The sequence below is a fragment of the Gallinula chloropus genome, assembly GCF_964237585.1.
Source record: "Gallinula chloropus genome assembly, chromosome: 35".
Classification (NCBI taxonomy): domain Eukaryota; kingdom Metazoa; phylum Chordata; class Aves; order Gruiformes; family Rallidae; genus Gallinula; species Gallinula chloropus.
Genome location: NC_140120.1, coordinates 1,874,030 through 1,888,804, shown reverse-complemented (window position 1 = coordinate 1,888,804; position 14,775 = coordinate 1,874,030). Strand labels below are relative to the sequence as shown.

General features: G+C 50.6%; 2 protein-coding genes across 2 annotated transcripts; both read right to left on the bottom strand.

Moving 5' to 3' along the window:
- Window positions 1-337: 337 nt before the first annotated feature.
- LOC311203134 (olfactory receptor 14I1-like) lies at window positions 338-1,261 on the bottom strand (the record flags this gene model as incomplete). Its single annotated transcript, XM_084277768.1, has 1 exon — window positions 338-1,261. The coding sequence occupies one exon, from the start codon at window positions 1,259-1,261 to the stop codon at window positions 338-340; it is 924 nt and encodes a 307-aa protein (XP_084133894.1).
- Window positions 1,262-13,527: 12,266 nt separating this feature from the next.
- Window positions 13,528-14,454, bottom strand: LOC311203133 (olfactory receptor 14A16-like; the record flags this gene model as incomplete). Its single annotated transcript, XM_084277767.1, has 1 exon — window positions 13,528-14,454. The coding sequence occupies one exon, from the start codon at window positions 14,452-14,454 to the stop codon at window positions 13,528-13,530; it is 927 nt and encodes a 308-aa protein (XP_084133893.1).
- Between the last annotated feature and the right edge of the window lie 321 nt (window positions 14,455-14,775).

The window sequence follows — 14,775 nt, the reverse complement described above, 5'->3', positions numbered from 1 at the left end:
CTGAAGTTCATACATCCAGCCAGTCTGCTGAAAGGTGTCCTTAGTCGTAGTTGTATCATCAGGAGAAATGAAAACACCTGAATGATAATGGAAATGAAAGAGATTGAGTAGCAGTAGTGCCGGTACAGGGCAAGGTGAGCATTTCTTATGCTGACGTGAATGGCTTAACCAAGACCTGGAGATACTGCATCAGAAATGGGTTGAACATGAACCATGTTATAGTTTAGACAAAGTAGAAGGAAAAATGGCAATTGAAAACCCTACTAAATACAGACTGGTCCTAACGTGAGTTACATGGACAGCTATGTGCAGAAAAACATGAGCAGTTTATTGCTGCTTAGATACTACCAGCCATCAGTTTCCACATGGCATCCTTGAGCTCCTGGTTCCTCATGCTGTAGATGAGGGGGTTCACTGCTGGTGGAAGCACTGAGTAAAGGAATGACAGTACCAGGTCCAGAAATAGGGAGGAGATGGAGGGGGGCTTCAGGTAGGAAAACAATGCAGTGCTGACAAACAGGGAGACGACAGTCAGATGAGGGAGGCAGGTGGAAAAGGCTTTGTGCCGTCCCTGCTCTGAGGGGATCCTCAGCACAGCCCTGAAGATCTGCACATAGGACACCACAATGAACACAAAAACACCAGAAACTAAGCAGGCACTGACCACAATGACTGCAATCTCCCTGAGGTAGGCATCTGAGCAGCAGAGCTTGAGGATCTGGGGGATTTCACAGAAGAACTGGTCAACAGCATTGCCCTTACAGAGGGGCAGTGAAAATGTATTGACTGTGTGCAGTGCAGCATTGAGAAACCCACCGCCCCAGGCAGCTGCTGCCATGTGGACACAAGCTCTGCTGCCCAGGAGGGTCCCATAGTGCAGGGGGTGGCAGATGGCAACGTAGCGGTCATAGGCCATGACAGTGAGAAGATAGTACTCTGTTGCAATTAAAAATACGAAGAAAAAGAGTTGAGCCACACATCCTGTGTAGGAAATGGCCCTGGTGTTCCACAAGGAATTGGCCATGGATTTGGGAACAGTGGTGGAGATGTAGCCAATGTCAGCAACAGAGAGGTTGAGGAGGAAGAAGTACATGGGTGTGTGGAGGTGGTGGTCACGGGCTATGGTGATGATGATGAGGCCATTGCCCAGAAGAGCAGCCAGGTAGATGCCCAGGAAGAGGCAGAAGTGCAGGATCTGCAGCTCCCTTGTGTCTGCAAAGGGCAGGAGGAGGAACTGGCTGATGGAGCTGCTGTTGGACATTTCCTTTCTGTGGGCATGGAGACCTGTTCAAGGAAAAGGCAGTTGGGGAAAGAAGTTAGGGAACTCTTCTTTGAGGAAATCTTCTTGCAACTCTTAGGGATTACACTCAGATTGACTGGTCCTCCTGAATACAGAGGGAGGTCTGTTTTGTGCTGGCTTGAGCGTGCCACTGCTGGGAGCAGGGTCAGCCGTGGGCTTTCGAGAACTCAGTCCTCCCTGACAGCAGTCAGTAAATAGAAGGATGGTGAGATCTCAGCCTAATCCCCTGTGGATAGGAATGAGCTTTTCAGCACTGTCACTCCAGTTTCACCTGATGGCAGGGCAGAGCTTTGAAGCTTTGGTAACTGTGGGACAAAGACAGCAAGGACAGGAGGGGAAACAGTGCGAAATGCTCCAGCCAAGGCTGGAAGGACAGAAACAGACAGACAGGCACTCAGGAGTTTCCTCTTACTTTGTGTTTGCTATCAAGGACAAGACTCAGTCAGAAACCCTGGAACTCTGCATGCAGAGTCTGTGCTGGGTGGATGAAACCAGAGAGTTGCAGTAGGAAAGTGTGAGCACTGTGGGGGTGTCAGGGAGTTACCAAATCCCCACTGCCAGGGCATTTCTGGGAGCAGCTCCCTCTGTTTCTGCTGCCTGAGCTGCTTCTCTTTGCCCATGTCACCTCCTTCTCTGTGCTCACAGACATCATCCAACCTGCCCTGTACTGAGCTCTGCTCTGCAGAGCCCTCCTGGCATCAGGGCACTGCCCCGGGGATCCTCTGTGTGTGCAGGGCTCAGGAGAAGCTCTGACAAGTCCTAATGACAAGTGAGTTTGGACTGCCTTCTGCAAAGTGATTGAGAAAAGCTCAGCTCCCAGTTCCCAACCAGTACACAGGAGCAGAAAATTCAAAGCAAAGTCTCTTCACCTGAGTGGAAAATGCATCCTTGGTGTTCTTGAACATACCCAGGGAAGTCGCCAGGGATCCTCTGGAGCTGGGAGCAAACCTGTTCTACGCAGCACACTGACAGCAGAAGGAGCCTATACTGTCCTTTGATGGATCACACTCCAACCCACAGGTCCTTCTCTATCCCTGTGGAAAGCCCATGAGCCAGGCTGAGTGCTGACCCTGGCAGCAGCAGAGTCCCTGCCCCAGCACACAGTCCCGGCAGGCAAAGGGACCCTGCTCACAGGGAAAGCCCTGGGCACCCCTGGGTGCACACGCTGCTTCACACCTCTGCAGCCATGCCCAGGAGAAGACAGCTGTCCTGCCCTGTCCCTCTGATGGGGCAGAAGGGCAGCCCTTCCAGGCAACACTTTCTGGTCCTAGAGAGAACCTGTCCTCCTGACAGACCCCACACACTGCCCCATGTCCCAGCTTTAGGAGATCCCTCCAGGAACAGAACCTGCATTGCCCTGCACCCACAGACATACCAGGCAGAATGCTGTGGAGATTTCTCCTCCAGTGAGCTCTCAGCATCCATCAGCTCTCTCAGCCTCCCAGGTCTCCCCTCGGTGCCTCCAGGCAGTGTCCCCAGCCCTGTGTGCTTGGCAGAGGAGCTGCTCCTGGCCAGAGCTGTCTCTCTGCAGCGCTGCAATATTTCTTGAGCTCCCACTGTCCATCCCAGGAGCCCAGCCCAGCTCACAGCAGAAGAAGAGTTGAAGACATCATGCCCTCCATCCTTTCCGGGCTCCTCCCTAGAGCTCCAGGGAACCTACTTTGAAAGACACTGAAGTCCTCACTGATGGTCCCACCCTCTTCTGGTGATAAATCCTCCAGTCCAGCAGAGTCCTTTCTCCTGATCCAACCAGAGCTGGGCAGGAGGATCACCTTTCCTTGTCTCCCCATGAGACAGGACCCCCAGGCAGGGACAGCGAGGGGACTGTTTTCCCCTGTGGAGGTTAAGGAGTATGGCTGCACCCTCCAGGCACCTCATCCTTTCTTTGCAGCCCTGGGGCTGATAAGAGACACAGCTGTTGACTGTGATTGTCTCAAAGCCACCAGAGCTGGGATTCCTCTTTCCCCAATTCCAGTGGGCACAAAACAGGCACCTGCTGCCTGGGAGCTGCTGGTCCCGGTGCCCATGGGAATTACTGAGGGTGGAGGCCAGGAGACAGTTGCTCAGACACCAACCCCTAATGTCACCTGAAGGGCCAGAGATGGTCCAAGAGACATGAGTGGGTTCAAGGTTCCATAGAACAATGCTGAAAGAGGACAGTGCCTGGGAGCAGCAGTTTTGAGCTTGGTGGGGAATTCCATTGGCAAAATTCTATGACAGCAGATGGTCACAGTTAGGACCATCCATACCCAGAGGCACCACATGTTCAACAGCAGGTCAATCAGCTGCTTCCTCCTCCTGGCCTTTACAAACACACAGGAGCTGCAGCTTCTGAAATTCTGTCTCTTCCTGGGCATCTTCCTGGCTGCTCCTCTGGGCAACAGTTTAATCATCACTGTTATAGTCTCTCCAACATTTTCCCCTCCCTCAGCAGCCAGTCCCTGGCTGGCAGGGTTTGTGGAAGAATTTGGGCAGGTCATAGGGCAGTTATAACCTCTTACAGCCTGTGACTTTACAGCTGCACAGGCAAACAACCCTGGCAAACTGACACGCCTCATGATCGATGGGTGCCTTGACTACATCATCCCAATCCCATCCCCATCCCAATCACATCCCATCTGTCCTGCATCTTGCCAGGGCAGTATTAACTTCCCCAGGCAGGCAGCACAGGAGAGCTGAGTTAGCCCAGGCTGTTTTTCACACCACTTGACATCACTCCCCTATAAAAAGGGCTTGTTGGGGAGGGGCACTCCTGGTGCCTCCAGGGCAGTGCAACTGCATCCAAGTCATCGGATTGGTCATAATGTTGTGCAGTTATTGGGTCATAACTGGGTATAAGTGAAATTCACTGTGGGCTGTTTTTGTCCTCCTTTCATTGTGATTTTGTCAGTAAACTGTACTTAGGCCACTGGTTGGAGCTGAACCACCACACGCCTTTTTAAATCACAAGGTGGGGCCTGAAGGTTTTGATAATGGTAGAGGATGAGGTCAGGGGTGCTTTCTCCTCCCCTTTTCCCTTTAGGCTTTTTACAGCATCTGTTGAGAATGTTGACTATCCTGGGATGTTCAGACCAGCATATGTGTCTTGCTCTCTGTCCTGAATGTCTGTCTGGACCTACGTGTAACCAAAAACTGCTCCAAGAATATTGCCAAGAGGTCTTTCCTGGGCTGAAGGGTCGGGGTGGCATGGGGTGTGGGAGGGCATTAAAAAATACCTAGACAAGAAAAACAGATCCAGAGGCACTGTGGCTGCCCAGGCCTCAGAAACCAACACCACAGCTGAGCCAGAAAGAACCCTTACAACAGGCACTGGAGCTACCCATGACTCAGAGAGTGCAGTTCCTCCAGTCTCACCAAGAAGCACCATGGGTGCTCAAACCTCAGAGGCCAACCCCAGAGCTGATCCAGACAGCCAACCAGTACGCCTGTCAGTCACCTCTATCCAGAAGAAGAAATACATGGAGAAATCACTCCTCATTGTGAAAGATGATGATGAAATGGGACCATTGCAAGGCCCTGAAGAGGCAATACCAGAGGTTATAACCCAATCCTTGTCCTTGAGCTGAAAGATAAGCCTTCAGCCACCTTCCAGGGGAGCACATCATCACCTGGCTACTCCGAAGCTGGGACAATGGGGCAGGCAGCAGGGAGAAGGCAGGGAGGCCAAGCAGCTGGGATCCCTGTCCAGAGAAGGAGGCAGTAACAAGGCAATTGGAAGGAAGGCTCAAGCCCTCAGCCTCTGGAGGTGACTTTGATCAAGTGTAAGGGCAAGGTACCAGTTCATTGAAGATGCTGTCTATTAGCCAGACAAGTGGACAACCATGGAGCAGGATATCCATTATCTGAGGGGATTAGCCATGTGAGAGATGATTTAGTGTGGTCCTGATGATTTGCAGCTCTGTCCATACTGTGCATAGACTTCCTGCAGAGAGGGCACTTTGAAGACCCAAAAGGGTACCAGGGGGCTTTTGGAATAGCAGCCTCAAGGACAGAAGAAATTGAATAAGTGTCTCTTCTGCCTGGGCTGTCAGAAGACCCTGCTGTTGTGAGGCTGCTAAAGGTTGAAGAACAGCGAGTACCAATTGCTACCATGATGGTGGACAGGCAACAATACCACACCCAACAGAGACTCCCTGATTCCCATTCAGAAACTGATCATCAACTGGAGAGTCAGGGAGTGATTGGTAGAACCCGCTCACCCTTCAACAGTGCAATCTGGCCAGTGGGGAAGCCCAGTGCAGAGTGGAGGCTGATGCTGGACTATCGTGCCCTGAGTGCTCCCTCTGAGTGCTGCAGTGCCAGACCTGCTGGAACTCCAGTATGAACTGGAGTCAAAAGCAGCCAAGTGCTACACTACAATTGACATTGTAAATGTGGTTTTCTTGACTCCTTTGGCAGCAGAATCCAGGCCACAGTTTGCTTTCAGTTGGAAGAGAATCCAGTACACCTGGGATTGACTGCCCCAGGGCTGGAAACACAGCCCCACCATCTGCCACGGACTGATCCAGTCTGCATTAGAGCAGGGCGAAGCCCCAGAGCACCTACAGTATATTGATGATGTCATGGCATGGGACAGCACACCTGAGGAATTTTTTGAGAAAGAGAAGAAAATAATCTGAATTCTGTTAAAGCTGGTTTTGCCATCAGACAGAGTAAGGGCAAGGGACCTCCTTAAGGAATCCACTTTTTAGGAATAAAATAGCAGGATGGGTGTCATCAGATCCCATTGGATGTTATCAATATAATAGCAGCTATGTCTCCACCCACCCACAAAAAGGAGACACAAGCTTTCCTAGGCACTGTGGGTTTCTGGAGAATGCATATCCCAAACCACAGTCTCATTGTCAGCCCTTTCTACCGTGTAACCTGGTAAGAGAACAATTTCCAATGGGTCCCTGAGCAGTGAGAAGCCTTTGAAGAGATCAAACAGGAGATAGTCTGTGTAGTAGCCCTTGGGCCAGTCCAGACTGTGCCAGATGTAAAAAATGTGTTCTACAGGACAGCCTGGGAGAATGACCCTACCTGGAGACTCTGTCAGAAAGCACCAGGGGAGGCTTAAGGTCAGTCTCTCTGGTTTTGGAGTCAGGGTTACAGAGGATTCAGACACTCTAACAGAAAAGGAAATACTGGCCGCCTATGAAGGGGTTCGAGCCACTTCAGAAGCGATTGGAACTGAAGCCCAGCTCCTCCTGGCACCCCGACTGCTGGTGCTGGTCGGGATGTTCAAAGGGAAGGCCCCTCCTACACACCATGCCACTCATGCTATGTGGAGCAAGTGGGTCACATTTATCACACAGTGGGCTGGAATAGGAAACCCCAATTGCACAGAAATCCTGCAAGTGATCACAGACTGGCCAGAGGGCAAAGATTTTGGAATATCACCAGAGAAGCAGGTGATGTGCTGAATAGTGCATAGTGTGTAGTGAACGTCCAGAAAATGAGAAAAAATATGCCCTGTTCACCGATGGGTCCTCTGGCATTGCTGGTAAACATCAGAGGTGGAAGGCTGCTGTATGGAGTCCTACACAAATTGCAGAAGCTGCCTATGGAGAAGGCAAATCCAGCCAGTTTGCAGAGGTGAAAGCCATCCAGTTGGCTTTAGAAAATGCCAAAGGAGAAAAAAGGCCAAATATTACATATTTCTCTATACTATTTCCTGGATGGTGGTCCATGGCAGATAGTCTAAATAATAAATACTGTTATGAACCTCCCCAGTACTGTGAAAATGTAAGATCTGGGCATGATTTAGATGGTGTGGAAACAGGGGTGGATAATGTCCTTCTACTGGACAGGCCAGAGCTCATCTCCCCAAGCAGGCTGCAAAGCTGAGCTGAGTTCACCTGGGCTGTTTTCCATACCACCTGACATCACTTCCCCATCAAAGGGGCTGGTTGGGGAGGGCTGGTCATGGCATGGCAGAGCACTCTGTTATTGTTGGGTTTGTAAGGTTCTATCTCTGCTATCACTGGGTATGAGTGCAATTTGAGCTGTTATTGTTCCCCTTTTATAGTGCTTCTGTAAGTAAACTGTCCTTATCCCAGCCCACAGAGGCTCTGTCTGTTTCTCCTCTGGGAGTGAGCGAGCAGCATGTGGGACTCAGCCATTGTTTGGGGCTGAACCACCACAGTTTCCAGCCACAAGCAGCGAGCTTCTCTAAGAGAAAGTTCTGGAAAAATATGTCCAAGGCCTTGCTAAAGTCAAGGTAGACAACATGCAGAGCCCTTCCCTTGTCCAAGAAGCACGTCACTCTGTCATAGAGAGAGATTCAGTGGGTCAAACAGGACCTGCCCTTATGAACCCAAGTTGACTGGACCAGATCACCTGGGGGTTCTTCATGAACTGGCTAATGCTGCTCAGGATGTTCTGCTCCATCAGCTTCTCTGGGACTGGAGTCAAACCATCAGGCCTGTAATTTCCCTGATCATCCTTCTGTCCGTTCTTATACAGGGGGTTACATTGACTGATCCAGTCAGCCAGGACTGATGGAAAGTGGTTTGGTGAACCCCCCTTGCCAGCTCTTTCAGCACCCTTGGCTGCATCCCATTCAGCCCCACAGATCTGTGCACATCTCTGTGGTGCAGCAGGACCATCTCCTCCTGGATTGAGGTGGGCTCATTCTGCTCCCTGTCCCTGTCTCCTAGCTCAGGGAATTGGATTCTCTCTGTGCAACTGCTCCTATTGCCAAAGTCAGTGGCAAAGATTTCATTAAGAACCTCAGCCTTGTCCTCATCTTTCCACAATGTTTCCTCCTGAATCTGATAGGGGATGGAGGGTCTCCCTGCTCTTTCTTTTATTTAAATGGAGGACAGATGAATTTCTAGCTGGGCTTTGGACCAACAATGAGGAGAAACTCTCATCCTGTTGTACTTCCCTCAGCATTACACACCCCACGCTGCCCCAGGAAGAGCCTGAGCAATGCCTGAGGGGCAGGACCTGTCTTCCCTGGGTTGGGGGTAAGGGCTTGGCCTTTCTGCTTCATCAAACTGACCCAGTGCTTGCTCAGTATCTCAGCTGCTTGTACATTGCCTTTGCCTACCAGCCAACATGGCCTCCAATTACCTGTGCTAACGAGTCCCTGGGGAGGCTCAGCCAGCAATGGCTCTCAGTGGGACTCATTAATACTTCAGGTACTTTGGCTTCTGCTTTTGACATGGAGTTTTTTGTGTAATTTCCTCTCAGTACCTGAGCTTCAAGGACTCACCACCAAATGCACCCCAGGGCTCATTGTAAGAAAAAGAAAGCACTAACGAGCTATATCTCATCATGTAAAGATCTTCAGGTCTTCAAGAGATGTACAGATCATTGAAGCTGTTTCAAAGGGAGCTCAGAGTAAAATTGATTTCTTTTTCAGGGTGTAGGTTATTATTTTCACTGTAGAGGAGAGGTGACATCCTCTGACTGAGATTGATCCAGGGTGCCTCCTAAGGAGGTCTGGACTGCTCTGAAAAAGGGTCCCTTGAGGCAGTGGGGACAACCTTGGTGCACATCTCCACAAGCCCACCATGACTCTCACCAGCCAACTGGGACTTGCATCCCTTGTCCTTACATCAGGTCTCTCTCTGCACTCCACAGTGGGGCATTACAGCCCCTCTGTACCAGCTCCCCTGCTTTCCTTAGAGAACTGGCTGCACACAGGCAGCACACAGGGAGTTATTTTCCCAACAACAGGAGAAACCTGACAAGATTCACCATTAAATCAAACACTCCTCACTCTGTGCCAAGTGCAATCTGCCACCAGTGAGGTTCACCTGCCACAAAGCTTAACCCTGTGAGAGATGTTCTAGTGAGGAAGGAGACTGTGACATCACCACAGTCAAGAGCTGGCTAAAGACAGAATGAGTCAGACAACTGCCAGAAAGGCAAGGGTTTAACTCCCTGAAACTCAGAGCAGCAGCTGGATGGTTGAGAGGTGTCTGAATGGTCCAAGGGAAAGAGGAAGGGATATCTAGAGAGCAACCAGAAGCGCTGGTGTGCAGATCCATTGTTGGAACTATGATTTCAGACATGGTCAATTGACTTTGGACAGGTAGAAATATGTGACAGACAGGGGAGATTAAATGCACAGCTGTCCTGTTTCTGGCCAGGCAAGAGTTCACCTCCCCAAGCAGCCAGCAGAGGTGAGCTAAATTAGCAGAGGTGACCTGAGTTAGCACAGCTGAGCTGAGTGTGTCCAGGCTGTTTTCCACACCACCTGACATCTCTCCCCCATAAAAGGGGCTGGCTGGGGAGGGGCACTCATGGTTTCCTTAAGGTTAGTCTGAGTGTGGCTGGGGTGTTTGGTTTGTCCTTGCATTGTGCAGCACCTTGTGATCCTTTGGTCAGTAAAGTACTCTCTGTTATCACTGGATGTGAGTGTAGTTTGTGATGTGCTGTTATCATTTTTTCACAGTGATTTTGTCAGTAAATTGTCTTCCTCCAAACCCAAAGAGGGTCTGTCTGTTTCTCCTCCGGGAGTGAGCATTATAACCTGATCCTTGTACATGAGTGAGCTGGGAGAAATGAGAAAAGATTTCAGCTGCCTTCCAGGGGAGCACATCATCCTCTGGCTACTCTGATGCTGGGACAATGGGGAACACAGCCTGGAATTAGAAGGCAGGGAGGCCAAGGAGCTGGGATCCCTGTCCAGAGAAGGAGCCATTGACAAGGTGATTGGAAAGAAGTCTCAAGCCCTCAGCCTCTGGAGGCCACTTCTGTCCAGTGTGGGGGAAAGGTCCCCGTTCAGTGAAGATGTCATGTGTTGGCCAGGCAAGTGCATGACCACAGAGCAGAGTGTGCTGTGTTTGAGGGGATCAGCCACGTGAGAGATGAATTCCTATGATCCTGATGATCTGCAGCTACCCACCAATCCTGACGAAGTCCAATGTTCTTCACCCACGTTGTGTAAGTCTGTGTGGAGTGCACCAGCATCATACGCCAACTGCCTGGCAGTAATAGATTGGGGAAAGGAAGAAGCACCAACAGTGGCTGAGGTGTCTGGCCAACTCCTGTGGGGGTGCCCTGTGGGGGTGGTTGCAGCAATGGAAACAAAGCAACTGGGAGTGCAGAGGCAAACCCATCTGGCCATGATGTAGACGGTGTGCAAAAAGGGGTGGATAATGTCCTGGTTCTGGTCAGGCCACAGTTATCTCACCTGTGCTGGCTGCTTGGGAACGCTGAGTTAGCCCTGGCTGTTTTCCACACCACCTGACAGCACTTCTCCATAAAGGAGCTGGTTTGGGCACCACTCCTGGGTGCCTCCAGGGCAGTCTGAGTGCAGCTGGGGTGTTGGGTTGGTCCTCCTGTCCTGCAGCACTCTGTAATCCTCAGGTGGGTAAGGTACTCTGTGTTCTCACCGGGTATGAGTGTCATGGGCTGTTTATTGTTCTAGTTTCATGGTGCTTTTTTCAGTGAACTCTCCTTATCCCAACCAACAGAGGCTCTGTCTCTTTCTCCTCTGGGAGTGAGCCTGTGGTGTGTGGTGCTGAGACACTGTTTGGGGCTGAACCACCACAAGCATTTACAGCACTCTCTCCTCTTTTTATTTATTTTCTATCATGTCCTTTAATGCCTCTTGCTGAGGCACCACAAGTCAGCTGAGGCTTCTACACTCACACATTAACCACTGACACATCGGAGCTTCACTTCCAGCAGACCCTGGCAAAACCCTCCGTGGTTTTACAGAGAGAAACCTCAAGAACTTTTCCAACCAGAGCTGATCTGCCCCTTCTGATCTTGTGATGTTCTGCATCAGGGGATAACCACAACAGGGGTAGAACCAACACATCGTACTGTTTTGTGACCAATCCAGCACTGGTGACACATGATAATTTATTCATTGGTGCCCAGTGCTTGCCCAGCATCAAGGCCCTTCCTGATTCACTTGCTGTTCCACCAGAAAGTAAGCTCAGGGAGCACTGGTTGTTGTGAGGAAGGACTGCCAGGGCAGCTGCTGCCAACTGCCCAAAAGAATCTCCCATGCACGATGACATCATCAGTGAGCAGGATTAAACCTCAACACCTGCACATCAAGGGAATTCAGACATGACTGGTGGAGCAGCAGTGTCAAGGAGGAGGCTTTGGGCGTTCTGAGGGATGCCACAGCAGCCAGGGCTGCTACACAGGAACCTGGCCATGAGCACATTGGGCAGCACTGGGAGCAGTACGGCCACCCAGGCAAAGGCACTCACTGTCAGTTTGACTCAGCACTGCTGTGGACACCAGCAGAGAGTCCAGCAGTGGGAGGTCCCCAGTAAGCACGAGTGTGGAGGAACAGTCATAAGGTTGAAAGAAATTCTGCTAAGACAGGGTTAGGGGTCTTGTGTGGAGAGGCTGGGAGATCTGGGCTTCTTTAGCCTGGGGAAGGGGAATCTGAGGAGAGTATAGGGGTAGCTCCAGAGAGCTTGAAATTTCCTTTTCAAATGAATGACAATTAAAACTAGAGGTGCAGATGGGTTATGAGCATGGAGAAATGCCATTCTGAGGGTAGTGCTGTGGTGCTTGGAGTTACTTGGTGGAAGTGTGGATGGGCTGGTGGCTTTGTTTTTCTGGGAACAGCTGGCGAGGAGGGGGAGACAGCAGTACAGGCGGGGACATCATGAGGTGAGAACAAGGTGGGGAAAGGCGTTGGGTGCCTGCAGCCTGCAGGGAAACTGGCACAGGTGTGGGGCAGTGTGAGATGGGCTGTGGTGCAGATGGCCAAGGGTGCTGGCCAGGCTGAAAGGGCCTGATAGAAATGAGATCACAGCCCTTGGCTGTGGCTGATGTCCCTGCAGAGGCCTCAGTGAAGACACATTGTCCTCGTGGCCATGGAACATCATTGCTTCCTTGAACTCAACGTAGGGAGGCATCCATGTGTCACATCCCTGTCCTACCCTTGGTATCACACTCCCCACATCCCATGTAAGAGCCCTGAGACACAGTTGGGGGTCAGGATCTCCCTGCTCAGGGGCTGGGGCTCAGCACTTGGCATTTCTGCTTCATCAGACCAAGCCAGGGTGTCCTCAGCATCAGAGCTGCCTGTGCTTTGCCTGGGTTTGTCCTCATGGCCTCCAGTTGTGAGGTGTAAGATGTTCATGGGGAGTTTTTGTCAGTAATGGCTCCCAGTAGGGCCCATGAACGCTTCAAGGTACTTTGGGCATTAGGTCTGACTGACATTTTAAGAGGTTTCTTCACTCTCATCTTGGTATCTGAGTTCTGTGGACTCAGAAGCAAATATACAATAGGGGCTCATGGAAATACAGAAAGCCTTAAAAAGCATATCTGTTCAAGTCAATTTCATTAATAAAATCCAGACTTCTACAAATAATTGGATTTCAGTTAGGTATTTAATGATGAACAGTTCAAAGCAATATTACAATGGAGGATATTTTCTCTTCATGACTATTTCCTGTCATGGCTCAGTTGATAGAAGCAGTGACAGCCACATTACGCAATGGGTGTCAGTCTCCTAAGGAGATCTGGACGGGCAGGAAAAGCAGTATTTTCAGATCCAGCCCTGCATAAAGAATCTTACTCTTCCCCAAGCCCAGCAGTTCCCTCACTGGCCTCCTGGGACTCCCAGCACTTTTCCTCCCATCATCTGTGCTCACAGGCACAGACAGATTTCTCTGACAACAAACAGCAGTTCAACATGACACAGTTTAATACCCATGAAATCTCTCTCCTCAGCTGCTGCTACGGCCAAGCAGCGTGTGCAGGGGGTCAGCTTTCAGAGCAGATTCTCTCCCAGAACAGTTTCAATCAGATCCATAGAAAGGTCACTTTTCAACACACTGACCTTCTCACAGAACAGTTCATTAGACTACTGAAAGATGGGATGTTTTCCAGCTCTCTGAAGCTCAAAGCAGGTACGAGAGAGCTGAACGGCATCTGAGCGATGAACAAGCAGAGGTGAAAAGCTGTGAGCAAAGTGAAGTGCATAAAACCAGCAAGACTGCTGAAAAGATGTCCTTAGGCATCGCCATAACATCAGTATGGGTGGAAACACCTGAATGACAATGGAGATGAAAGAGGCAGACTGGTGGTGATGCAGGTACAGGGGAAGGGGAGTGTTTCTCCTGCTGCCATGTCTGAGTCAAACAAGACCTGGAGACACTGCATGAGGAATGGGATGAAGGTGTTATTACATCAGAGACAAAACAGATGGAAAAAGCCCACAGAAACGAAAAGTCCCTACTAAATACAGACTGGTCCTAATATGAGTTACATGACCAGCGATAAGCAGAAGAAGATGAGCAGTTTATTGCTGCTTAGAAGCATCCAGTCACCAGTTTCCACATGGCATCCTTGAGCTCCTGGTTCCTCATGCTGTAGATGAGGGGGTTCACTGCTGGTGGAAACACACAGTAAAGGAATGCCACTAACAGGTCCAGAAATAAGGAGGAGATGGAGGGGGACTTCAGGTAGGCAAAGAAGGAAGTGCTGAGAAACAGGGACACCACAGCCAGGTGAGGGAGGCAGGTGGAAAAGGCTTTGTGCCGTCCCTGCTGCGAGGGGATCCTCAGCACAGCCCTGAAGATCTGCACATAGGACACCACAATGAACACAAAACAACCAAAATACAAAAAGGCACTGACCACAAGGACTCCAGTTTCCCTGAGGTAGGCATCTGAGCAGGAGAGCTTGAGGATCTGGGGGATTTCACAGAAGAACTGGGAAACAGCATTGCCATGGCAGAGGGGCACTGAAAATGTATTGGCTGTGTGCAGAAGAGAATAGAGAAACCCACTGCCCCAGGCAGCTGCTGCCATGTGGACACAAGCTCTGCTGCCCAGGAGGGTCCCGTAGTGCAGGGGGTGGCAGATGGCAACGTAGCGGTCATAGGCCATGATGGTGAGAACAAAGTACTCTGTTGAGAACAAAAATGTAAAGAAAAAGATTTGAGTCACACATCCCAAGAAGGAAATGGCCCTGGTGTCCCACAAGGAATTGGACATGGATTTGGGAACAGTGGTGGAGATGCAGCCAAGGTCAAGAAGAGAGAGATTGAGGAGGAAGAAGTACATGGGGGTGTGGAGGTGGTGGTCACAGGCTATGGTGATGATGATGAGGCCATTGCCCAGGAGAGCAGCCAGGTAGATGCCCAGGAAGAGGCAGAAGTGCAGGAGCTGCAGCTCCCGTGTGTCTGCAAAGGGCAGGAGGAGGAACTGGCTGATGGAGCTGCTGCTGTTGGACATCTGCAGCCATCAAGTGGGGAGAGCTGTGAGAGTTGGAAAATGCAACGAAAGGTTAGGGAACACTTCTATGAGGACAACCTCTTCCAATTCACATTGACTCTCTGTATTAAGGAGGACTTTTTTCAGGACATTTTTGGCAGGTCTGCTTTGTGCTGCCTTGAACGTGCCACTGCTGGGACTCCCTGGTCAGCTGTTGCCTCTCTAGAAACTCATTCCTGCCTGAGTTCTGTAGAATATCAGTGTCTGCGCTGCAGGCGATATGAGGGAGTTCCCAAATCCTCCCTTGCCAGGGCATTTCTGGAAGCAGTTCCTTCTTTCTCC